Source organism: Petromyzon marinus, chromosome 60 (assembly GCF_048934315.1).
Source record: "Petromyzon marinus isolate PM22_M1 ecotype Great Lakes invasive population chromosome 60, UKy_Petmar_22M1.pri1.0, whole genome shotgun sequence".
NCBI classification, from domain to species: domain Eukaryota; kingdom Metazoa; phylum Chordata; class Hyperoartia; order Petromyzontiformes; family Petromyzontidae; genus Petromyzon; species Petromyzon marinus.
Genome location: NC_133726.1, coordinates 8446318 through 8473702, shown reverse-complemented (window position 1 = coordinate 8473702; position 27385 = coordinate 8446318). Strand labels below are relative to the sequence as shown.

General features: G+C 49.7%; 1 protein-coding gene and 1 long non-coding RNA gene across 2 annotated transcripts; one reads left to right on the top strand and one right to left on the bottom strand.

Moving 5' to 3' along the window:
* Window positions 1-1030: 1030 nt before the first annotated feature.
* On the bottom strand, window positions 1031-13503 carry LOC116955559 (glutamate receptor 2-like). Its single transcript, XM_032976702.2, has 5 exons — window positions 13297-13503; window positions 12771-12875; window positions 11982-12083; window positions 8744-8926; window positions 1031-7716 (listed from the first exon to the last, which is right to left on the bottom strand). The coding sequence occupies exons 1-5, from the start codon at window positions 13501-13503 to the stop codon at window positions 6622-6624; spliced, it is 1692 nt and encodes a 563-aa protein (XP_032832593.2). The 3' UTR covers window positions 1031-6621.
* LOC142905995 (uncharacterized) lies at window positions 2541-27385 on the top strand. The gene is made up of 2 exons (XR_012930021.1): window positions 2541-3043; window positions 20679-27385. It is a non-coding gene; the product is annotated as an uncharacterized LOC142905995 (long non-coding RNA).

The window sequence follows — 27385 nt, the reverse complement described above, 5'->3', positions numbered from 1 at the left end:
CTCGTCACCATCTATTCTCATTTTAGTTCCAGGCTTAGTATAGTTGAGGACAACCTGTGGAATTTTAGTCAAGACTCCTAGCCTAGTTGACCAAAGGAGTCAAGCGTGTAGTCCACTCTTATTTGTGAAATGTTTACGTAAAAACGTGCATGTGTGCGCACATGCGTGTCTGCAAGTGGGCGCGCGCGTACGTATGTGTGTGGACATGCGTGTGTGCATGTGTTGGGAATTGTTGGCACAGTAGGGGGCACAAGTGGTGCATCTGCCAGCCATCTCAGTCAGTCAACCCATGGCACCTGAGTCTGTCCCGTGCCCTCCTGTCAGTGAGCCTTCGGTACTTCACGTGGCCTCAAAGTGCACCTGGCCTGGCATAAGCGCCGTGGTGATATCACCGCCAAGTCGTGCTGTTGTTGTTGTTGAGGAGTGGTGGCACAGTGTTTAGTGCAATTCGGTAATCAATCATCATCATGTTTGGTCACTTTTATCCATTCAGTCATAGTTGACGAAACAAACCCATCTCGTTGAATATTTTCATCACTAATTTCATGAACAAAATAACAGTGCGGAGGTTGAAGTATCCTTTCAGATCTCTCACAGAACAGTGAAGCACTTCATGTGAGAACATACCAGGGAAATGGATATCACAGAGCTACCGCCGAGATTATATTTAGTGACCTGCGGTCCACATAGGAGGGGGCAGCACTTTCCCACCTGTTCCGCACATGAGAGTAATGCTCATTGCATGGCGGTCGTGCCAATATTTATTTTTTTAGAGTTGAAATTGATCTAAATTAAGTGCAGGACCAATGTTAACGTGATGGGTATTGTTAGTGTACAGTCACTGGTGATCGGGCTGAGATCATGAAATCACTACACTTGAGAACCTGGATTAATCACTGGCGGGCTGTCTGGATTCAAACCCATGACCTCAGTGGTGCCAGCCCAGTGCTCTGACCTCGGAGCCACCCGGCCACCTACACACTGTGCCGTTTTAAAATGGAAATGAGAATAAGATGCAAACAGACGCTGGTCTTAGCGAGTGTCACTTTATTTGATGTAAGAGACTGTATTCATCTTGGCTCACATTAAATGGTTGAAATTAGTGGCGTTTATCAAAACGAAAATAGGACTGAGAGTAAGAAATAAACGGGGCCATTAGAATGAGCAGACGATATTTACGGATACTGCAGAGGTATTTAAAACGAGAGCTCTGCATTTTCTTAATAACGTTTTAAAAAAAAAATCTCACCACAGTTTTTGGCAGATAACCATCCGTAAGCAGAGCTTTTATGCCTCACTGAATATTTCCCAGGTCGTCAGTCGACCAGTGGGGTGGCACCTGACGAGTAGCCACACCATAGCGAGGGGTAAAGCAGTTATCGTGTTCCGGTTTTTTAGCTTTCTTGACTGCAGGAATCCATACTCTTTGTTTTTTTCGGCAACGTCATGTAGGTATTTTATTTTATTTCTACCTACGTGACTTTACCGAAAGAACCAAAGAGTACGTGTTCCAGTTGTGGAAATCTTTTCTGGCTGGTTGACATGGACAGACCTGGCTGGTATTAAGCTCTGGATCTAACGTGTGTAGTTTTACGGTCAGGATGAGCGGCACGTATCGTAATGAAATCGACCGACAGTAAAACATGAGTATATTGAAATGAACAGACATTGCAATGCGATACTGCAGAGGAATCTATAAACGCGAGAGCTCTACGTTTCCAGAATAACGACACGTTTGCAGAATTTAACGACGTCGATAGCGATCATCCACAGCAAGTTATGTTATGCACGTGATTTATTATACAAGTTGGCAGACAGCATCCACGGGTTGTTCGCTGCTGCAGCAAGCTTAAAATGCTAACTGAATCTCCGTTAATATGTACGTGGTCATGACAGTGATATGCGGGTTGGATAACAAAGCCTTCACAGGATGCCTTATCTTCTTTGGTTCTTTCGGTAAAGTCACGTAGAATGAGAATAAAATAATAAATTGATCAAATAAAATAACACAATAATATTCTCACGACGTTTCGGCCACAACACAAAGTTCATACAATTTAAGATAAAAACAACAAAAAATGCAAATACAAATGTAGAAAAACTCGCTTATAATATAATACATAGGGAAGGAAACATGAATAAAACAGTACAATGATCACAAGAGGCGAAAATAAAATAAAAAAGGTTAAATTATACAAATTGGCCTCAAGCCTTGAATGAAATGTAGCCACTGTGGGCATAGAACCTCTGATGCGATGGGGCACAGAGTTCCATAGTCGTGGAGTCCGACGCAGAGCCTCCTCCTGATCCTGACCCTCGGGATGCAGACCTAGGGGTCACCCACTGCCAGCTGACCTCCGCGCCCGCTGAGGCAGGCCGATAGGGAGACAAGAGCTCTGAAAAAAGTAATCTGGCGCCATTCCATTTAGTGCTTTAAAATTGAGTAACGGGAGTTTAAGAAAATCAAGTCTGTATTTCGAGGGAAGCCAGTGCAGAGATACCAGCACAGGAGTCGTCTTGATATGTTGAGAACCCCTCGTGGCTGAATTCTGCACGAACTACGGCCGTGGTAAGGCACGACCTTGTAAGCGCAGCATAACGGAGCGTCACAGTCGTCCGGTCGAGGTGAAATGAAGGCGTGGATGCTACTCTCTCGGCATCGGTGAATGACAGAATTGATCTCGGTAGTTCTTTGTCGTTGAGCGTCACGTCGACATGCAGCAGAAGTCTTGTTACAGCAAGTTCCCGGGTTGCGGAAGACCCGACTTACGGAAATCCGACTTTACGGAAACGTTCCCATAAAACCATGTTAAAACAATTTTTTTTCACATGCGGAAATGTTTGCGTTAGTTACATAAGCGAAAATAGTGCAGCGTGGTGAGGTTGCAGATGAAATACCGCGGATGCGAGGCATAAGCCGGCCCTTCCTTACGCTTCGCTCCCTCGCCCAAACAAAAACCCTACATTATGGATATCAATCGCTAAAGCCGACGTGCTAAACAAAACGTCGCTTTGGCCCAGCCCGAGCTGCACTCGGATTGAGGTAAATGGATTTTTTTGTCGCGTTACGTAATTATTTTACTTTTGTAGAAATACGTCATTGTTCGTTTTATATGCTCGAACTATTTTTCCCCCCCATGTTTCTATTGCTAGTTTATTTAACACAATTACACTTCGATTGCTTATGGTCTCAGCCAACAGCGATCGGACAAGTCTAGGCCGAAGCCTAAAGCACGGTAAACGAACATTCGGAGGTGACAGCTTTCTGTTAACAGCAAAAATATTTCAATGTTTCGTGGCATTCATAAACAATTGTATGCGGTATATGTCCCATTAGTTCAATTATGGGTAGTGTTACGGTAGATATTCGATGAAATTAAAGACTCATAGGAAGTGCAGAGCGTATGTACAGCGATACGATAGAGGTAGCGATAGAATATGGACGACAACGCGATGCGGTATTGACTGAGAGAAAAAGAACGAGAAATCGGGCAGGGGAGGCACAACTATTAGCGGCTATGGGATTGTTATCGTTGAATTTGGGGGGAAATTGTTCAGTTTCCGACATACGGAAAATTCGGTTACGACTGCCTGTATTTTAATACAGCCCATGAGCAGCCAGTGATGTAGCTACCGACCGAGTGTGCAGGCGGTGTGCAACTGGGTCCCATTTGTCTCCGATGGACTCAGGTGATGGACTACGACGGACGGGGGGCAAATTGGACAGGGGGGGCCCCCGTTTTATTTAGCCAGGGCCCATGCCAACAAATAATACTCCCAATAGTTTTAGATAATGGCTACGAGATGCCCACAGCATTTTGGACACCTTGGGCAAAAAAGTAGTGGCCCGGCAATATCCCTGATTTACGTCTCGCCCCTTTTACGTCGTTATAGCAAACACACCGTCGCTTCCTTATGAACACCGCTACCTGACTTGTGTCGCCTCAACCCACACCCACACTTAAGTCGCCGGCAGCATCGTCTGTCCCCTCTCTCGAATCCTTCGCTTCAGCACTCCGCCTCCACCTACCCTGCACACGAAAAATACTTTGCGTCGCGCATAAATAAATGTACTTTTAGAGTCCAGCATATTATTTATGTACAGTATTTTGGTGATTTGTTTGATAGTGTACTGTGTTCATATTGTGCCCTGTATAATTTGTGTTTAAGTTTACCGCTATACACTAGTGTTGCGTGCAGTATTTTTTTTTAGGATGAAGATGCGCGCGTTAACACAGCTTCAGCATGCCCCACCGTTGTCTCCGTTTAGCTCTCGTGGAAACAAAATCGCTTTGATGTCGATTCGATATTCGACGTAAACCGGAGTATTGCCGTATTTTTGAGTCGGCATCTTGTGACGTACATGCCTATTATGCCGACGACCGGCCAACCTTTAAATACATAGAAATACAATAATAGCGCTTGAACCGGGGGTGGGGGGTGCTCGGTACCAAGTCAGCAGCCGGTATTTTGAGGGTGATTGTAGTGCAGTGGTGTACTGGCTTGGGTGAAATTCAGGATGCTGTCTGTAATCGAACCAATAACCACTGAGAACCAAATGGCGAACAGGACAGCCCCCCAACTTACACACAGTGTGGCGGCACCCCTGGTGACGACCACGCTAAAGGCTACTGGGCCAGGAGGTTGTACATTTTGGCCAGCCAGGGTGAGGCCACTGAATATAGCTGGGGAACGGCAGAGAGGAGACGTAGCGATCTCCCGCGGAAGTGGACGTCTGGAGAGACACGATCACGTCGGGAGAGTCCAGGGGTTAAAACGCCACCATCGCTGCTGGGACCGAGGACGGGCGTGGCCTTCAAACGCGATTTCCCCCAGAGCCCTCCACCACTAGCAGAGACGATGCTGAGCCCTAAGGGGTTTGTGATGGCGCCCAAGAATGGCCTTGCAGGAAACCCAACCACCCCGCCGTCATTGAAACCATTACGCTGGAAAAGAAACGCAAATGACCGAGGGAGGATCCGTGACGGACCAGTAAAAAAGAAAAACACTTTATCGACATCTCGCCGCAAATTTCCCGGTAACGGTGGTGGAACGAAGCCCTGTAAATGCATCACGTGAATACAATATTAATTCGGACTCCGGCACGCAATGGTCGGTGCACTCGACTTGTGATCCAGAGGTCGCCAGTTCGATTCCCTGGCGCAGCAGCTGGACTGGGTTTCATAATTCCGCCCCCCTCCGCACCCTTCTGGTGGATGCCCTTTCGCCATCAGTGGCGTGAGCAAGACATTGCAGGGCTGCACTTTTATGTACGCATCTCACCAGCGCAAGGTAACCATTAATGATGGGGAGTTGGAGCCTCGTAAATTCAATTACAGGTTTCCCTCGCTCTGCGCGGGTTCATTTTGTGCTATTTTGTGCCGTATATGCGGCTAGCCTATTAATGCCCAACATTCGCTATATTATGCGGTTTGAATTCACTCACATGCAACCCACACGGTTTACCCTGTATTCTTGTACAGGGAAATTGAGTTTTCAGGTCCATATGGCATACACCGTTTCAATATGGGCAAAAATATATATATATATATATTTGTGTTTTTCCATTGTGATGGGACTTTGTAGGATGAACGTTGAGATGTATAAGGGCACGGGGTGACCAATAAGGTCTGAATTGGTCTGTAATAAGGTAGGCACTGATAATGGGTTGACAGATATGCACATGCGGCTATGCTGTCGGACGTGGGGCGACATTGTGTGCGTGTACTGCGTGCACTACGCGGCATCAGCTGTCTCGTGCCGTTCCGCTTTGTGAGCCATTTTCTTGGAACGCATCTACTCCTATTATTACCGCATAAAGCGAGTGTGATGCTCAAACCGTTCTGTTTCTTAAACGTTTGGGCAGTGCCCAGGCCTCCTCCGGCTCACTCATCGCTCATTCCCTTGCAATAGACTCTACCATTCCCCCGTCAGTCCCCCCCCCCTTAGCGAATCTTACTCTCCGACTAACAGCAAACCGCACATCTGGCAACAGTAAAAAAAAATCGTCGTTGAACCGTGCGGCATCCTGGAACCATCCCCAAACACCACGTTAGAACATCCACGTCATCCCGGCGTTCGCGGAGCGAGCCCTGCACAACTCCGGAGCGGCTCCCCTATTTACATTCCTCTGCCGAGCCAGACGATTACTCGTCGTCTGCCAATTGACACCACCTCCACACCACCTCCACACCCCCCCCCCCTCGCGACTCGCTGGACGCTGCTACCGTGGTTAGCACACTGGATCTCCCAGCGCGACAGATGAAACAATGGTGCGGGTTTCTTAAATCCACCACCGCCATCCTGAACCTCCCCCCCACGCCTCTGTCCACCTAGCGGCGTAAAATAGGTCCGCCGCCGTCAGTCGATCGGCAGGTCCGCGTGCGGTGGGGTTAAAGCGCGGGAAACTCCCGCTTCCTCCAAGAGACTTCCTTTGCTGAGCGCGGAAGAGGAGGCCAAAAACACCCCGTGCAGAGGGGAGGGCGGGCCCTCCAGAGCCCCGTCTAGCGGAGGGGGGGGGGGGGGGAGGCCCTTTCGCCAGCAGTGGCGCGAGCAGGCGATCGCAGGGCCCGCGCCGCCTTTGCCTTTCACATTTCAACCCGAGCTCCGCTTGGGCCGGCGTCACTTGAACTGCAGCTGGTCGATGGTGATGGTGCCTCCGTCGTGGGGCAGCGCGGCCCCTGCCGCCGCCCCCCCCTCCTCGTCCCGTCGCTTGAACCAGAGGCACTCGACGAAGCAGACGCCGCAGCCCGCCGCGATGCCCATCATGAGGAAGTAGAAGACGCCCTTGAAGTCCTTCATCTCGATCTGGTGCTCGTTGCTGAGGCCCACGCACTCCTGGCCCTCCTGCGCGAACCACTGCCGCTCCAACTCCGCCAGCTGGCCCGAGTCCTCCAGTTCCGTGACGGCGCGCGACACCTCGGCGGCGAGCCGCGAGCCCGGCGGGAACGGCAGCGCGAGGCGGTGGCGGAAGAAGCGCCGGTCCGAGATGATGAGGTCGCAGTGGTCTTTCTTGGCCGTGAAGACGGCCGAGGCCTCCCCGATGAAGATGTAGCCCGCCTTCTCGGCCTGCTCGAGGCCCTTCTTGGGCGACGCCACCATGGTCCTGTTGTCGCGGATGTGGCGCCACACAGTCATGTAGGGGTCCCTCGCCGAGCTGTTGAGGAATCCCACGATGCGGTAGCCGCTGTAGGTGCCGTAGCGAGCGTCCATCTGCCTCGTGAGGTCCTTGAGCGAGCGGATGCTTGTCTGCCCCTCGGCCGTCAGGAACGCGGCGAGGTTGGCGGTGTAGGTGGAGCACACGACCAGCACGAAGCACCACCACGTGTACACGATGATCTTGCCGGCCATGGAGAGCGGCAGCGGGTCGCTGCCCTGCTTCACCATCGCCGAGAAGACGAACCAGAAGCTGTTGACCAGGTTGAAGCTCTGGCCCTGCTCGCGGCTCACGAGCTTGCGCTTGGCCAGGTGGTACCACTCGTCGGGGTGCAGCAGTGACAGCACGAAGAGCACCACGCTGATGCCTGCGCATGCCGACAGCATGGAGATCCACAGCAGCGTGTTGAGCGGCTCCAGGAACTGGAAGATGCGCGGCTCGTTCACCTCCTTGCCCTTCATGATGATGTGGTAGCCGTTCTCGAGGATGGGCGGCGACAGCGCCAGCCGCTCGTCCTCCGGCTGGTTCGTTATCGGGTAACCGAACAGGGCAAAGTCCACCTGCACGCGCGCACGGGCAGTCGGGCGGCCGTCAACATCGTCATCGTCGTCAACATCTTCATCGTCGTCAACATCATCGTGATTGTCGTCGTCGTCGGCCATGATCAATCCACTGCGAGGGTGAGGGCCTCCACAATTCGTTGCCATCTCTCCTGGTCCCGCGGCGGCGTAACAATTCATCGAGCACCTGCATGCCAGCTGATTTCAGCACTCCCTCTCCGCGGTGCACTCCGTTGGCTGCCACTCTGTCGACAGTCTCAACCATTGGCCATCATCCCTTCCTCCTAAGCAACATATCCGGTCCAAGTCCGCTTACTTTTCTACACAGTCACTACGTTTTTCTTTAGCCTGTTCATATCCTCTAAACCAGGGGTTCCCAACCTCCGGGCCGCGGACTGCTACCGGTCCGTGGCCTGTTAGGAACCGGGCCGCACAGCAGGAGGTGAGAGCGGTGAGTCCGCATGTGGCCCGCCAATTATTTTATTATTTGCCACTTCCGGCCGTGCCTCTTTCCCGCACTGCGCACTTGTCTCACAGTTTTGGTAAACCCACAAGCTAACCCTAGTAGCCAGAATGAGTAAAAAACAAACGTCTCTGGAGAGCTTTGTTGAAAAGGGGGAAAGACCCAATGATGAACCCCCCCCCCCGGCCCGTGAAAAAATTGTCTTCCACGAAAGCGGTCCCTTCTGCCAAAAAGGTTGGGGACCGCTGCCCTAAACCACGCGTTCTTCTAGTCAATGTAATTCCAAGCGTACAATTCGCTTGCAAGTGGTTCAGTTCTAGGTGTAGTCATTTTTCAACTCGGTATTTTGCATCAACAGTTGACAAATGTTGGCTTCTGTTGGGTTTTCACGTGGGTTCTGTGTGGGTGTTCCGTGAGTTCATGTGGGTTCTAGGTGGGTTTTTACGTGAGCTCAACGTGGTTTTTTTACTTGGGTTCTGTGTGGGGTTTCACACAGGTAGTAGCGCACGTGAACTCAGAAGGGCAAAAACGTTTTCCCAGGCAGTTTGGCAGCCCGAGCGTCACCTCGCGCAGCAGGAGCCTGCGTCGGATGTCTGCAATGAGCGCCACGTCGCTCAGCTGCCTGCGGTCGTACGGAATGAGCTGGTACTCAAACTCCAGCTTCTCGGCGATGAGTTCCAGTAGGTCCACCAGGAACCCGGACGCCTTGGAGACGCTGGCCTGCCCATAGGACACGAAGCCTGCAACCTGCATGTGTGTGTGGATGTGTGTGTGTGCGTGCGTGTTCGTGGGGAGTGATCGTGCAATGGTTAGCGCACTGTGGCGTGAACCCGGCACCCAGAGTTCAATTCCCACTCACGGTCAGAAATATCTGAACCCAGTCCATGGCGTCACCTTGGTCAACTCAGCCTCAAATGAGTACCTGGTGCACTGTGTAAACGTCAGCACTGGAGAGACAAAGGTGGCCGGGCGTGGCGTTGGCCACCCATCCCCTCGTGTGTCATTAAAACCTTCATAGGTATTGCTTGCTCATAGCACTTGCACCGCTAATGTGTTAAGGCTACATGGGGGATCTTTGTCTTGTATGGCACAGAGCAGCAGTGACATTGTGGTCGTGGACTGTGCAACAAATATGGAAATTTAAGTTTGATTCCCAGCCACGGGTAACAGCAAATATCTGAACCGGTCCTGGGCCTCCACTAGGTCGATTTGGCCTTAAGTTAGTACCGGGTGCGGTGAGTGAACACATCAGTGCATGTCCATGTACAGCTCCTTTTGTTACTCCACTGCTGGATGAGGGTCTCCCCACACTGTGCAGGTCGTGGGGGTTGTTAGACCATACCTCAGCACACTGGTCAGTGTGGGTTGGTGAATGCGGGAAGCATAGCCATGGGATCATAGAGGTACAGTGCAGCAATGTTATTTTTTCATTCTGCACTGCCCTCTGCTGCCCCACCACGTTTGCCCCGCAAAGTTTATGAAAACCTGCTTACGCGTAGTGGTCCACTATCAAAGCGCGATGCCGACTCGACCTCGCAGAGGTTCACGGTTGGAATTGAGCGGCCGCCCTGATCATCGCTGCGGGAGCAGTAACCGTGACAACGCTGCGTGCCGTCTGCTTCACAGCGAGCGTTAAATATCCCCTGATGTAAGTCGCATGGGTAGGCCATTGTGTGCCGGCGTCGTGGTCCATATTTTCCAAATTCTAACAAAATTGCACCGCAAAAAAAGTCCTCAATTGTGACAGCTGTATTCACAGCAAGCATAGCACCCCTACTGGCAGGACTAAATGACCCAGGTTACTTTTGCAAATGAGACTCCGATCCCAGTCTCTGGAATTCTCACTGGGGTTGAACAAAATCCACGTGAACAACCCTGCTTGGCTTCTGATATCTGATGAGACCGGTTGCATTCTCGGTGGCCTTGTCACGGGCCCGGGATAACCGAACGACTCATCCTTAAAGCGTGCCACGGATGATGGACGCGCGCCTATAATTTAACAGTCGTCAGAAGCAGACAGGATGACATTAATCAAAACAACCGGTGTTTCCCATAGGGTGCAATTCCACTGGCATTCGGAGTGCACGATTAATTTTGTCGGATTATATGTGCGCCAGTCTGATCGGTGAGCGAGTACGTGACACTCCTTAAAAAATATACCTCTCCGGCTCCCGCGTTTGTGACAGCCGTAAGCTCACGTAAACCAGAATCCAGTTAATTGCCAGTGCAGAGAGTGAGGGGAACGATGTGGGATTTAGGATAATGGACTAATTGAGTGCTTTCTCCATCATTCTGGAGCGAGTAAAGCCACTGCTCTGAACGCTCTCCCTTGAGCCCCCGGTAATCCTTGAGCCCCCGGTAATCCTACCCGATGCAACACTGTCCGATTTCCACAAACAGTGATTGCCCACTACCAGGAAAAAAAACCCACTGTGGCTACTGGTGTCCACTCCAGACCGCCGGGAGTGGTCTCTTATAGCCAAGGTCAGAGAAATGTAGTGAAACAAAGTTACTCGAATATAACTGTCTTTGCCCTTTAAATGGATTCGAACCCAGGAACTAGGCGACGCTGACTTAGCACCCTGACCTCAGAAACTGCCCAACAACCTCCCAATCATTCATAAGCAGAACTCTGCTCCAGGTCTCTAAATAAAGAAAAATGATGTTTTTGTCCATCAGCCTATTGGCGTTCCGAACCAACGTTATCCATTAAAACCTGTTGAAAGAATTTCTGGGATGGCTTCAGCCTTCTGGGTCACATCAGAGTCGGCCTTGTGAAAGAAAAAAAAGTAGAGTTTGAGTTTTGTCAGTTCACCAATTCATTAAACCCTTAAATTGCCTTTTCAATCTCTTGTAATTAAGGGTTCATAATTAGTTCATTTTTGCGTCAGATCTTTGTGCAGGTATAATTTACATTTTATAAAACTTCCACCACCTGACAGAGCCAACCAAATAAAGTTGTTACGTCATGGGCAAATATGCAATTTCATCTGATTTATCAGCCAACCAGAGTGAGAACGTTGAAAAGCCCAAGCTAACATTTAGACAAATTTACATAACGTATCACTGGAGATTACATCTAGCATCATCAGGTACTGCCGCCGCTATCACTCGCTTGTTTCGCGCGTAGCACAACAACGCTTGTGTTCCCTTGCACTACTCTCCTTCGAGAATTAAATTGTGTGAAAAATACTGTGCCTATTCTTGCTATATAAATATATCTATTCAAGAAGATATCTTCTGTGCCCTAGGCACAGTGCCTATTGGATAATATAGCCCTGGTTGTCCTATGGATAGCATGGGCCCATGTCAAAATTTTACCTCTGATTCAGGGCCTGCCAAAGGAGGTGACCTGCTGGTCCACACTCGCTTGACGAAGGAGTGATTGAAATGTCTGTACTTTTAACATCGTTTTGCCAGTTCCCGTGAAACTTGTGTCGATTATCCAATTTCAGCCACAGTGAAAAAGAAAACCCTTTTCTATCAAGCGGTTGCATGAGGAACGCTTGCATCTCCAAGAGGTCTTTAACCACAAAGTGACTGATGACCCCTGTACTCTGGATCGGGTTACCACCTTCGAAGGTACAAATAACCAGGGCGTATCATGGGAAGGGGAATATCTCAAAATACTGGAATAGTGGAGGACTGGATGTGAAGGCGCTGAGTTGAGTGTCGTGTTATTGCACAACTGACAAGATCTGGAAATTTTCACGGGCCGGGAAGACTTGCAAAATTTCACACGCGCAGCCTCATCAACAAAGAGGACACTCCCTGGGAAAAGCAGGACAGGTGGCAACCATACCTCTGGAGCGAGGATGTAGAGGGTATCTCGTGGGAAGAAAAACTTGGATGATTTAATTTCTGTCCGGGAACCTTTGTCCTCGCTTAGAGACCATGTACCCACCTGCAGGCACACAAACAGACAAAGGTCCCTCATGTAGCCTTCACAGACCGTTGGGGAAAGTGCTGTGTAGCACCACTCCTGGCCACCTTAGCGTCTCCCTTGTGGTGGCCTTTACACACTGCACCAGGTACTCACTTGAGGCGAGGTCGACCTAGGGAAGGCACAGGACTGATCCGGATAATTGAACCTTATGGAGGTACCCCAGGGTACCATAGTACCCCGGCTCTGCTCTTGCATAATGTCCGTGATGCAGTCATTTTTAGTCTGTCGATGGTCGGCAATGTGGCAATCAACTCATCTCGATGGACTATTCAAAGGATTTTTGTTATGCTGATGTTTGGCATTTCGATGTCGCGGAGTAGCACCGATTTCGGATTGATTGGTGCCCCAGTCGCGGAGTGAAGTACACCCCTGGAAAAAAGTGTCCGAGAAATAAAATATTTAATTGCATAGGCCATTTTGTAATATTTGGGACCGCGGGGTACCACCATAAGGATCAATTGGCAATAATTATCCGGCCGCGAGCAGGAACTCGAACTCGGGTCGCAGGGTTCATACCGCAGTGCGCTAAACACTTTTGAGAAGTGGTGGCGAGCAGCACCTACGAAGGTCGACAGCGCGCAAGGGGGTGGCGTGGCCAACAGCGGTGGATGGCGCGGTGTTTTCTGGGCCTGGTGCAACGCTCACCTGCTGCAGGCCGTCGTGGTGCATCTCGGACGCGACCAAGGTCCCATTTCTACGAAAGCCTTCCCTGTCAAAGCCGATGAGACCGCTCAAGCCGACGGTGCTCGTCTGCAGCAACGACAGCAGCAGCAGCAGCACAGAGGTGGCCGTCAGGACCCTACAGGCTGCCACCTATGATTAGCATGATGGGCTACGGTACAGTGTGAAAGAAGCTCAACATACGTACATACATAGGTAGTGATTCCATCGCAAACAAAAATACTCACCCGACGTTATGGACACGGCGTGCATGACACGGACAGAGTAAAAACAAGCCCTCTGATTAGTACTTAACGGGCCTCAAAGGGGGGATTGGTTAGAGGCAGGGAATGGAAGGGACTGAAGAAGAAATTCAAAAATGGAAAGAGCGGGAAATGGAGGATGATTGACAGGGAGGACGGTTGGAATCGGTTAGAAAAAGGGGAAGGTGATTGGGGGGTGGGGGCGGGGGGTGGGGGGCGGGGGGTGGGGCGAGGTCGGGGGTGCTCACGTTGAGGATCGCTCCGGCCGAGCAGGCCCCGCCGGCGTGCGCCACTCGCCGCCCGAAGTTGGCGGCGTCGTACTGGAGCGCGCGGAACGTGTTGAGGGCGCTGCAGGGCGTGCCGGCGCCGCACGCGCCCCGGCTCGTCAACAGCTCCAGCAACCAGAAGCGCACGCCCGTCAGGCCGAACACGCCCAGGTGGCTCGGCGGCAGCATCTGAGCCGCGTGCGCGGGAAAGAGAGACGCCGGAGCCGCCGGAGCCGCGCGCGTAACAAAGCGCGAAGATAATTTACGTGCAGCAGAGCGACTCGTTTAACGCGGCGGCCACGTGAAGTGTCGAACGCCCGCTGGCAGGAGGTCACGGGACAGACCCAGCAGGTATCACGGGTCGACTGATTGAGATGACTGGCTGATGCACCACCTGTGCCCCCTACTGTGCCAACCTGCTGTGCTTTAGCCACCCAGCACTCCGCTCGTCGTTGTGAGCGTCGCTCCTCCGCCCTCCGTTGTTGTTGGAGGGCGACTGCCGCCAACTGCCCAGTAGCGTCCTTCACGAGCCTCCTCCACAGAGGCCTATCTTGACACCGCTGGTACCAGTCATTGGCAAGTCCACTCAGCTCCACATCCTCCTGTACTGCATCTCCAGCCCATGTCGTGCCCGTTTAGCCCCCTCGATCCGGCCGAACAAAAGCTGCTTAGGCATACGGTGGCTGGGCATGCGGGCTACATGACCCAGCCAACGCAGCCTTGCCTGCTGGAGGAGCTCACCGATGGGACTTTGTCTAAATTTTTCAAGGATTTGTGAGCTCCTTACACAATCCAGCCTGGTTAAACCCAGGATGGATCGTAGGCAGGCCAGCCTAAATGTTTCTAACCGGCGAAGATGTTCCATTAGGGGGGGTCCACGTTTCGCAAGCGTAGAGAAGGGAGGGCATGACCGTGGCCGAGAAGACCTGAAGCTTAGTGCGGAGCGACAGACCAGGTAGCTTCCACACAGCGGTACGCAAGCGATGAAGTAGGAGTTGAAGGAAGAGGAATGGCCAGGGCCGGCGGAAGCAGCAGGCTGCAGCTCACTTACTGATCCAGTTCCAACCCACACCACTCTTTCTAAGAGGCACACACATGCGTGTGCCTGAGCTGAGGCAGAATCTTGTCGATCCCAGATCGGTCTCTTCAGCCATCTTCGCACCCACAGATAATCTAACGTATCGATGTGCGAGGGATAGCCGATAACACGACGTGACAGGAGTGTACGTTACTGCAATGAGTGCCGCGTTCTCGGCGAAACTGATTCCCCCCCCCCCCCCCACAAATAAAGTGACGGTAAAGTTTGGCGAGGTACGGTGAACCGTACGCGCAACGCAGTGTGATGGCGGGACAAATAACTCGAGGGCATGCCACGGTACTGTGTCATTCCGCGTACTGTTATTGTACCGCTCAGCCGTGCAGCTCAAGAAAGTAGTTCGTCGTCGACGGCTCGGAAGCCGCGTTGTAACGGTTCTGCGTCCCGCGTTATAACTGCGTGTTGTGCGCTATAACGGTGCGTGTTATAACAGTGCGTGTTCCACGTATAACGGTACACACTATAACGGTGTGTGTTATAACGGTACACGCTAGAACGGTGCGTGTTATAACGGTACACGCTACAACGGTGTGTGTTATAACGGTGCATGTTATAACGGTGCGTGTTATAACGGTACACGCTATAACGGTGCGTGTTATAACGGTACATGCTATAATGGTGCGTGTTATAACAGTGCGCATTCCGTGTTATAACGGTACACGCTATAATGGTGTGTTATAATGGTACACGCTATAATGGTGCGTGTTATAACGGTGCACGTTCCGTGTTATAACAGTACACGCTACAACGGTGTGTGTTATAACGGTGCATGTTATAACGGTGCGTGTTATAACGGTGCGTGTTATAACGGTACACGCTATAACGGTGCGTGTTATAACGGTACACGCTATAATGGTGTGTTATAATGGTACACGCTATAATGGTGAGTGTTATAACGGTACATGCTATAATGGTGCGTGTTATAATGGTACACGCTATAATGGTGCGTCTTATAACGGTACACACTCTAACGGTGTGTGTTATAACGGTGCGCGTTCCGTGTTATAACGGTACACGCAATAATGGTGTGTTATAACGGTACACGCTATAACGGTGCGTGTTATAACGGTGCGCGTTCCGTGTTATAACAGTACACGCTATAACGGTGCGTGTTATAACGGTACACGCTATAATGGTGCGTGTTATAACGGTGCATGTTCCGTGTTATAACGGTACACGCTATAACGGTGCGTGTTATAACGGTACACGCTATAATGGTGTGTTATAATGGTACACGCTATAATGGTGAGTGTTATAACGGTACATGCTATAATGGTGCGTGTTATAATGGTACACGCTATAATGGTGCGTCTTATAACGGTACACGCTCTAACGGTGTGTGTTATAACGGTGCGCGTTCCGTGTTATAACGGTACACGCTATAATGGTGTGTTATAACGGTACACGCTATAACGGTGCGTGTTATAACGGTACACGCTATAATGGTGTGTTATAACAGTACACGCTATAACGGTGCGTGTTATAACGGTACACGCTATAATGGTGCGTGTTATAACGGTGCATGTTCCGTGTTATAACGGTACACGCTATAATGGTGAGTGTTATAACGGTACATGCTATAATGGTGCGTGTTATAATGGTACACGCTATAATGGTGCGTGTTATAACGGTACACGCTATAACGGTGCGTGTTATAAGGTTGCGCGTTCCGTGTTATAACGGTATACGCTATAATGGTGTGTGTTATAACGGTGCGCATTCCGTGTTATAACGGTACACGCTATAATGGTATGTTATTACGGTACGCGCTACAACGGTGCGTGTTATAACGGTGCGAGTTCCGTGTTATAACGGTACACGCTATAACGGTGCGTGTTATGACGGTACACGCTATAACGGTGCGTGTTATAACGGTGGAAGAACCGCGTTTATCTCGAAAACGTGTGAACACCACCGCGTCCGTGAGCAGTTGCCGTGTTACGCGGGGGATCGTCCAAAGAGTAACGCCCCACTGGCGACGAAGACATCGCTCTCGCTTCTCGATGGCGTGAAGCCGTTTTGGTCAAAGGGGATTATGTAGAAAAGTAATGGGCATGTAACTGATAAATCTGCCAATTCTATGGGTAAGGTTTCACTTTATACTGGTAGGAACGAAGTTGTAAACTGTGTGTACCAGCCTGCAATAGATTAATGTGTCCGTCCGTCCGTCCCCTTTCAATACTTTAACGAAGTGAAATCTCGTGCTGTTGGGGTGTAAAAATAAAATTGCGCAACATTCCAATGTTCCTACCAGCCCACCCTGCAGGGACTTGTTTTGCAATGAATTTTGGCCGAGAAAGAAAAAAATATATCTCCACACCTTCATGCGTATACATATATGCTTCAAATAAATTGTAGTTTATTTGTGTGACAGTACATGTTTGTTTCGTCTCAAACGTGAGTGGTTATTGATTTCCCATTTGCAGCTTCACTCAAAGCGATTCTATTCTTGCGCATAATGGCAGCAGCATTGCGTCGAGGATCTGAATGCCAATATCGAGGTCTGCTGCTGCTGCTGTTAGCCGCGACGAGAGGGCTTCAGCAGAGAGAGCCGGTGGAGTTTTGCTCATCCTCCTCTGTTGAAGGAGCGCAGACCTACGTGTGGGATTACGATGTGAACCACGATGTGAACCACGGTGTGGACCACAGTGTGGACAGAGTCACAATCGTTCACTTGAGCGGTTCTCGAGCGGAAGTTCTCTCGTGGCAAAAAGGTCAATCCGTCACCGTGGAAGAGGTATTTGCGAACAGATGCGGGATGTCATGTAGCAAGGCGCCGAGATCGATTCGCCAATGTTTCTTTTTTCTTGTTAAATCGAGTTTTATCCCAATTGTGCTGTGTGCGTGACGTGTTTAGTCGGAGAATCCATTCCGGTCTCTCTCGCGGGGCAGTGTAACCCCTCGGCGTTCGAGAATGCCCCACCGTGGCGTGCTTAGCATTCAACCCCGTCTGAGTTCATGGAGACGAATTGATAGAAGATTGAGATCTCCACTGTGCGCGTGCAACACCATGCATTGCTCAGCGCGTCACATCGGGTGTGTTTCACAATCATCGCGCGCGTGCAGCGTGAAACGAGTTAATTCGTATATGAATAATAATGATGACATTTATAATGCGCCAGATATTGCAGACAAGTCAATAACTAATAATAGGGTTTTTCCCCTTTTTTCTAGCAACAAAACTGAAACCTTTTTACAATGAATCATGATGTCTGCATTCACCACAATACTTGTGGTCAGAATGCAAACAAAAAACACTCTGATAATATAAGTATTGTCTTTGAAACTGATTGGTCCACACCAGAGACAGCTTTCCTGTGTGGACCAATCAGTTTCAAGGACAATGCATACGTTGCCAGAGTGTGTTTTTGGTGCATTTTGACCACAAGTATTGTGGTTAATGCAGACATTATGATTCATTGTAAAAAGGTTTCAGTTTTGTTGCAGGAAAAAAGGGGAAAAACCCTATTATTACATTTTGGTACTGGCAAAGGAGGCCTCATGATGTAAAGTCAATAACTGAGAGGTGTGGAGCCATGCTGAGGGCTGCTCGAAAGACAGAGAGAGAGAGGCCTTGAGATGTTTCATGAAAGTCAGAGTGAATGTGATGTTGCGGATGAGCAAAGGGATAGAGTGAGTACCACACCGAGGGGGCGACGGCAGAGAACCAACGTGAGGCTGTAACAGTAGTGTAGTATATAGTGTAGTGTACAGTAGTGCATAGTGTAGTGTGGAGTCCTGTATAGTGTAGTGTATAGTGTACAGTAGTGCTTCAGTGCAAGGCGAGAGTAGTGAGGTGAAGTGTAGTGGGGAACCAGTGGTGAATGTGGGAGTAAATTGGTAAACGTGGTGGGTCGTGAGGACTGCAGATCTGGAAACCCTGCACTTCAGTGTTGATGTATGCGTGACATTGCTTCCTCTCGCGCAAAGCCACACACCTTGAGAGATATGATCCAGTTGTAAGGACTCGCGATCATCCCAAAGTACAGCGCCTGAACAAAACAAAGGCAAAGACACAGATCCCCTGTATAGCCTTAACAGACTTTTGGGGCAAGTGCTGTTCGCAAGCACCTATGAAGGCCGGCACGGTACACGAGGGGGTGCGTGGCCAGCACCACGCCCGATTACCTTGGTCTCCCCAGTGGTAATGTTTATACACCACGCCAGGTACTTATTTGAGGCTGAGTCGACCTAGGGGAGGCCCAAACTCGGGTCGCAAGGCTCCGTAGCGCAGTGTAGCGCTAACCGCCATACACTACCGCCTGAACACACACACTGAGCTGAGCAACACGTTATTATTAACGTGGCCCTCCCTGCGACCAGATTGCCCGCAATGTCCGCTCATCTCGTCAGCTCTTTGAAGCCGAGCGAGCTTGTTGAGTCTGCAGAGGGCTTGGATAGGCGGCGACCATGTACGCCAGGTCGTCACGGACCGCTGTGGGAGCTGCTTCGAGCGGTGGTGTGCAGAGTGGTGGTGCGGCAAAATGCATCGTTGTACCACACTTCTATGCCCCCCGCCTTCGTTAACCTCGAACTGACGGGCGTGGTGAAGTATGGGTAAATGACTCTCACAAACCCGTACACGGAGTGTGGAGACCAGAAGTGGTTTAACAAAGGGGGGCTGTAAAATATTATTACCACTACACTCATACCAAAGCAGAGCATTAGATTGCAAGATAACTAAACAGTACAGCAGTATTTTGACTGGGTAGTGAGCCTACTCCTGCATTCATGTCTAAACTATGAGCATTTTTTATTTTATTTTACCCGGTAAGGCCTACTGAGCTATATAGCTGTTTTTAAGAGATGCCCTGTCTATCACAAATAATAGCTCAACGGCTTATCATGTTGAAATTTATAGCAGCCAAATACTCTTAAACGCGTGACGTTGATTCTAAATGTGGAGGGAGAAACTGGAGGACTTGGAGAAAAATCCACGTGACCACGGGGAGATAGAGACACGAAAACTCCAAATATACAGCAGCAGGCATCCGGGTCGAGATTCTGCATACCAGGCGAGGTAGTTAATATCTCACCACAGTGGTGCCCATATCAATTGGTGACAGGGACTCTGAAATACCACGATTTCTGCTCGTAATATCTTGTTTTTTGTTGTTGTTGTTGTTGCTAACTCTAACACTTTTTGGGGATGTTACCAGACAGTGGCTGCCCCTCTGGCTACCAGCCACCGCACGCAGCTTCAAAATCACCTCCCTGGGCCTGGGCGCAGATGCCGAACCAACGTGCGGCGGCGTACTAACTTTAGGTGGAAAATGCGGTCCCCCACCCACCTTCTCGAGCAGGGGGAGGATGAGCGACTGGCGGCAGTGAAGGATCAGGGTGAACGTCTAGTGGGGAGGAGTGGACACAGAGAGATGACTCAGAGAAACACGCACGCCCCCACGTCTCGCGTCACGCCGTGCGGTGCGGAGCAGCGCAGCGACGCCGGCTCGTGATCGCAAAGTCCCCCCCCCCCGCGGTCAAATATCCTAAATCAAGGTTCACTTGGGCCCCCGTCGTCATCAATCACCGCGATCATCGCCACCACCAGCATCTGCTACAAATATCACATCACGATCATCATCATCATCATCATCATCCACGAATGTCACCACGTCCATTAATACTCACGCCGCGCCGGCGGATGCGCTGCAGGGTGGAGGAGAGCGCCAGGCCGTCGAGGAGGCCGTCCTGGGTCAGGGGCATGCTGTTGAGGTAGAACTGGAGGCCCGGGTCAGTGAGGAACATCTCCGTGTCGGTCAAGGACACGTGCAGACCTGGGGAGGCCACGGCACGAGTTCGCGAAGAGACGGTGAAGTCGATGGCCAAATGAACAGACGAGCCGGCGAGCAGAGATAAAACGCACATGCAGCGGGCAAGTGGTTCTGTCCGTTTATTCCACCTCCATCACACACACAGCTCCCTCCTTCATACACCGCTCTCGCCGCTCATCCCGCCGCCGATTATTCCTCTTATCTCCACAGTCCCCTCTCCCATTATCCACCCCCCGCATCCCTGTCACCTCATCCCCAGCGACCCAATCACAGCATCACGCCCGGCTGCCTTCGACTCCCCAGTGCCGACGTTCACACAGCAGCGGGTACTCATTCAGGGCCGAGTTGACCTAGGGGAGGCCAAGGAGCGGTGAAACTAATCGCCACTGACGTTTACCTCGAGCGGGAATCAAGCTCGGCTCTTGCTGGGTTCACAACTCAACGCGCTAACCGCTGCGCCACCACTCCCCCCCCTCCCCCCTCCCCCCCCCCAGCGCGCACGTCACAAGAGGCACGCGTACCAGGGTCGTACACCACCTCGCACGCCGTCCAGTTGCCCGCGCGGGCCAGCCAGTGAGCGGCGCTCAGCACGGAGCGCCCTCCCGGGTACAGCGAGAAGGCGCGACGCCTCCAGCCCACGGTGCTGCCACTGCCCACGTAGAACACGGGGCCGTCGGCGGCGAGCGCCGATCGTGGCGGCGACGTCCCTCCAGCACCGGCGGCGCCACCGGCACCGCCCTCGCCGCCGTCTCGATCGGGGTCCGAAACGATGACTCCGCATTCGGGCGCAAGTGGACGCTCCGCTTCCCCTGGGGGCGGGGAGGCGGGCAGCACTTTCCACGTTTAACCAGCTGAGGATTCAAGAGACTCGGATGAAGTCTCATTCGCAAGAGTGACTCCGGGACACCATTTGACGGATTTGTTTCAACCAGGACCCGTGGTGATCTTGAACCCTCGCCCACTCCACTACTAGCACCAATCACTGCTCAGGTGCTGACAATAAACCATGTTTATTTTACCAGGTAAGGGTCACTGAGCTATACAGCTGTTTTTCAGAAGCGACCTGGCCACAAATGATAGCTCAACGAAGAGGCTGATCACGTGGAAATGTAGAGCAGTCAAATGATCTCAACGTGTGATTTTGATTTTAAATGTGGGAGGGAAAAACCGGAGGGCCCGTAGAAAAATCTACGCGACCACAGGGAGAGAGACACAAACTCCAAATATACAGCAGGTGTCGGGGTCAGGATCGTACCCACAACCTCCTGTATACCAGGCGAGGTAGTTAACATCTCCTGGCCACCGTGGCACCCTGCTAGGCCTGCCCGCTGCTACTCGGGTCGGTGCCCTTGCACAATTAATTAAAGGAATTGGTTACAAACACTCTCAAAATAATAAATATATCATAGGCGATGTTCAACATACATGATCTGGTATAATTTTTATTTTATTTCTCCCCCCTGTTTTGCAACTGGAATTGGTCAAACGTCCCAGTACTGAAATATTGCCCGCACGTGATACAGTCAGCATTGCACACAGCAGCAGCAGCAGCAGCAGAAGCGGCATCGCCCCTGACTGCAAAACACTTGGCAGGACCCTCCTCCAATAGCCTCTTGAGACTAAATTAGGCTTTCCTGGTTAAACAGACGTAATAATAATGATTGAGCAATAGATTCTAAACGTTCTCACGTGGCAAGCTGGTGCGGTACGTACAAACGCTAAATGATGATGATGGTGATGGTTACGCTGCTACTGGGTGATGTTGCTGCTGAGAAATGTCACGGCGTGCACAAGCTATGAAGAAGGAACATCGCCTGTAACGTCCCCTATTACATTTCTATGTTTTCCATCCTTTCAAGGCCACAACTGTGTAAGTGATGAATGTGTCGAGTTGTTGATTGGTGCAACACTGCCAACGCAGCGGCAGCGTCACCAAATAACCTGCTGTGAAAAATAATAACAAGAAGAGGTTTTATCATTTCTTGCAATAACACAGGAGGCATTATGAGAGCTCCTTTGCCAGTAACAAGATATCGTAATAGGTTTTTACCCTTTTAGCTGGCACAATAACTGACACCTTTATACAAGGGATCATGTTTGCAATAACCACAACACAAGCAGTCAAAATACAAACAAAAAGAGACAACTCTTAGAGCCTAGTCTCCACTGGTGTCAGTGGAGACTAGGCTCTAAGAAAAGCCGTCTCGGGTGTGGACCAATCAAATTCAAGGACAGTGCCAATATCATTATCAGAGTTGTCTCTTTTTGTTTGCATTTTGACTGCTTGTGTTGTGGTTATTGCAAACATGATCCCTTGTATAAAGGTGTCAGTTTTTGTGCCAGCTAAAAGAGTAAAAACCTATTACGAAAACAGGAGGCGTTACGCTCTTCAAACACCAAATATATTAAACCTTTAGCAAGGAATCAAGTCTCCATAATTCAATAGACTCAGCATCATGCAATAGCCTCTTATTTTTCATACTTTGATACTGGCGAAAATGATGTCCCATGATGTAGCTGCTCGACCCGAGCTATGAACGCTCTGATGCCTGCATTGGCTTTGTACTGCGGTGAGACAAGGTCATAAAGAGGCTGTCTCTGGTGTAGGCCACTCAGTTGCAAAGACAATGCATCAAATAGTATCAGAGCCACGTGTTCTGTGTTGGAGAGTAAACCCATTACATTACAATACTCTCCAACACACCGGTGCGCTGTAATAGAAACGAATTGGCATGTTTTGTTTTACGTGACAAACCTTACTAATTGGCTGTTTCGGGTGGTGGCGGGTTTAACGGCACATTGATATTTACGCGATCTCAACCAAAAATATTCTCTATTATGGATAATATTGGTCGCGAAAGCCTTACTACGTGTTAAACTGAGTAATCTCTTCTATATATTTGTTATTGATGAACCTGTTTTCGTTCTTGTTGTTGTTCTTAATTGTGCACGTGCACCACCACGTTGTGATGACGAGCATGAATTGAGTGGGTGTGTGGGTGGGGGGAGGAGGATGAGGAGGATGAGGAGGATGAGGAGGATGATGAGATACCTCCGAAGTTGTCCGTGGGACACTGGGTGCCCGCGCCTCTCTCCCAGGCTGCCCTGCGTGAGGAGGTGTCGCACAGCACCGCTCCATAGCACGGAGCCGCTGCAGTTGTGCCCACGCATGCCCACACACGCCACGGATTATCGTTGGCCCCGGCGGTGGGGGTACGAGGAAGAACATTTTTTCCGAGAGGTTCGCAGTTCGAGGCCATTGGCCTCCCTGGTTATTACTGCGGGTGTATTGATTATAGCTGGGCGGTGTCGGCTGTGCACGTGGCTGCCTGTAACCCAGCGCTGTGTGGAGGCAGCGAGTGTTGACCGCACAGATGTTGAGCAGCTCCATTCCCGTGGGCGTCGAGGTGTCAAAGCCTGGCACGCCAGGAGAAGGTGGCATACAGCAAATGTGGACTCCACCTGTTCCATTTGTACGGGGTAGAGCGTTGTCCCCTCGCACGCGTGGGGTTTCTCCGGCCGCTCGGGTTTCCTCCCACGTGTACAAACACGCATTATTTGGTTGATAGCATTTTTATATATAGAGGACCGCAGAGCTTGGGAAATTTTGGTAGCCTTGGCTCACCACATGGTTGCTGCCTTCCTGGATACTCCTCCCGCCTCTTGAGTTATTCTCTCTCTCTTACGAAAGTAAGCAAACACTGTATGCATGTTGAACTTATTTCGCACCGTACGTAGCCAACAGCGCTAATCGGAGGTGCGGAGGAAGAACAAAAAAACTAAACACAAAACGCAGTTCTAAAGAAATGAGTTTGTCAACCTAGATGATGATTTAAAAGCGGCGCGGCTCTCAGCGGCTTCCTAATATCGGAAGGAAGAGCGCATTCCAGACGGCCCGCAGGAGAGCGACTGAAAGCGCCGCGCGATGCAGTTGGGGCCGTCTTTGTTCGATGGCCGAGCCAAAAAAGCTGTTCGATGGCTTGGTGGCGTCAGCGGCGGCGTCAGCGGCGGCGGCGCTACGACTTTGACATTGTCATTATCGACTGCGCGCCGTCAGCGTTTAACGGTGGACCGCTTAGGATCCCGTGACGTTACTCGAAAAATAAAAAGGAGCAGCGTGCCGTTGCGCGTCGGCCGTCACCGTCCAACGTTTGAAATAATTACTTGGCAATTATTTAATTGGGTAGTAAACAAAAAAAATTGGTAAATAAAAAAATAGTTTTTTAATGCACACATTTTATTTGCACTCAAAAGTAGAAAATTATGTTTTTTGAATCCAGAATTAATCAAATTTGATGTGCTGAATAAAAGGGGGTAGTTTCCTTTCGATATGTTTAATTTGCTGCATGCAAGCCACTCATTTTTATTCAGCACATCAAATTGATTAATTCTTGGGTTAAAATAATGTATTGTCAACGTTTGAGCGCAAATAAAAGTGTGTGCATTGATTTTTTTTTACCTTTTTCATGTTGATCTTGCAAAATAATATGTATACGTATATATTCACCCTAGGTACTCAATCTAGAAAATAGCAATAGTCCATTATTGTTTGTATAATTATCATATATTTTAAATAGTGCAATAACATTTTAAAGTAAAATAACACAAACAGGCCCAGGATCGGTGGGACCTGGACCGGTTCTTTGAATGAAATCTTGAATTGTCACGCGAGACGGCTACGAGTCTGTGTACATAATTTCAGCTCCTTCTGATTCGTAGATCCGAAGATACGTAAGCGTCAAACAATTGAAATAATATAAACAGACAACAGGGAAAGTGAAATAAAAGTGTGTAAAAACCACATACTGTCGTAACATCGCCACCCCCTTCCTTCTGGCAGACTATTCTATACTCGTACGTGAACTGACAGTAGCTTCGTTAGAGCCTTGCGCTGGTACGCATGACCAGAACACAAGATGTACTCTCACCGAGATGACCAACGCTTTCCACGATGCATTTTAATGAGCGATGATAGCGTCACGTTCCGTTCCAGGCCGACAATGTCAGACGACGCATGACGTGTGACGTCAGCTCCTTTGGGCGATCATTTCAGACCAATCCAATGGGGTAAACAACTTGGGAGGTTGGGAATAGACTATGGCAGGAGAGCGCTGTACAGATACAATCAGGAAGAGGGAGGTTGTGACGGGTGGGACAAGTGAGCAGGGTGGAGGAGGATATGGCAAGCAACTTGGAGGTTGGGAATAGAACGTGGCAGGAAAGTGATGGAGGTGTAATGAGGCAGAGGGAGGAGGTTGTGACGGGTGGGACAAGTGAGCAGGGTGGAGGAGGGCAGGCTTGGAGTGGCATTCAGAGGTCATCTACCGAGGGGAAGACCTAAAGCCCAGACGCTGGTGGTGGTGATGAGACTGTAGGGACGGGTGTTGACAGTGCAACGCCTGAAGGGATCGGGCAGAAATCACGCGATGGTGAGGTTGTGGTGGCATCGCGTCGGTGACTCGAGCAACGACCCGAAGCAAGACGACGGGACACGGTTAAAAGTGGAACCTGCCGTCGGATTTACAAACACAACTGTGGGATCTGAGTCGGACTCGAGCAACAATAGCAAAAAAACGTGGTGCTTTAATGGCATTGGTTGAGATGGTTGAGATGATGACCATGTCTGGTGCGGAAAGCTGAACGCGTCAGTGTTTGGAGGACCGAGGGAGAGACGAGGGAGAGACGAGGGTGTTGTTAGTGCCTGCCCCAGAATCATCCCCTGGTGGGCTGTGAACAGCCTTAATAGGCGCTCGCTTAAATGGACTCGCCCTAACATTTCATGCGGTCTGAAAGGGATGTCTTCTGTCTTTGTTTATTAATATGTATACAGCCACTTAAATCCACTTAACCTAGCACAGCCCCAACATAAATAAACCCGAACATAAATAAATGAACAAACAAACAACACTCGTGCTTTGGACGGTTTTTAAAGCTAGTTAGGGTAGCAAATTCACTTTTGTTGTTAGATCATAGTGGAGGTATAATGTCACTTTAAAAATACTATAAACTTCCACCACCCAGCGACGGGGCCAACCAAATCAGGTTGTTACGTCATGGGAAATGTGCCGATTGCTTTGACAAACAACATTTGACAAGCAAATGTTGACATTTTGTACCAATTTGCCAAATATTGTACCAAATTGTCACATTTTGTACCAAATTGTCACATCTCGTACAAAAGTGTCACATTTTATACCAAATTGTTACATTTTATACCATATTGTCACATTTTGTACCAAATTGACAACATTTGCTTGGGTTTTTCAACAATCCTGGTGTTGCTGATATTTGAATTGGGTAAAATTAAATGCATATGGTATTTGCCCAATGAATTGGTATATTTACCCCATGACGTAACAACTTTATTTGATTGGCTCTTGGGTGGAGGAGGGTTTACAGGTAAAACGATTTGACATTAAATCGGCGCGACGATCTAACCCAAAATAAAATAATCGTGAATCCTCGTTCGGTTATTTGTATTATTATTTTCACAGCAAAGCTTACTTGGATTGTCATGTTACACATTGCGCAACATGTTACACATTGCGCAACATGTTACACATTGCGCAACATGTTACACATTGCGCAACATGTTACACATTGCGCAACATGTTACACATTGCGCAACATGTTACACATTGCGTAACATGTTACACATTTCGTAACAAGTTACACATTGCGTACATGTTACACATTGCGCACATGTTACACATTGCGCACATGTTACACATTGCTTAACATGTTACCCATTGCGTAACAAGTTACGTAACATGTTACACATTGCGCAACATGTTACACATTGCGCAACATGTTACACATGAAAAGAGCACATCATCTCTGTTCCTAGTCACCGTTTAGCCACTCATCATCGTACCCCCTAGATATTGCACCCCCATAACGACCGGAGGGGATCTGTCCTGCCGCATGACAAGAGACCCTTTTTAATGCCCATCCGTTCGCCTCATTAATGTCAAAGCTGCCACGAGATGCCCGTTGCTTGGCTCAGCGCAAAATGTAACCTCGGGGGGAATTTTCGGAGAATATCAATGCGCTGCCATTTACCGCTCCTATAAAGCGTTGCTGGTATAGCTTAAGATGCTCTCACGGTATTCCGACTGCAGCCTTGATGTTTATAGATTTACAGATTTGTTGCTGTTTGGGTCTGTTGCTGTATTTAAAAATAAAGTACGATCATATTAAA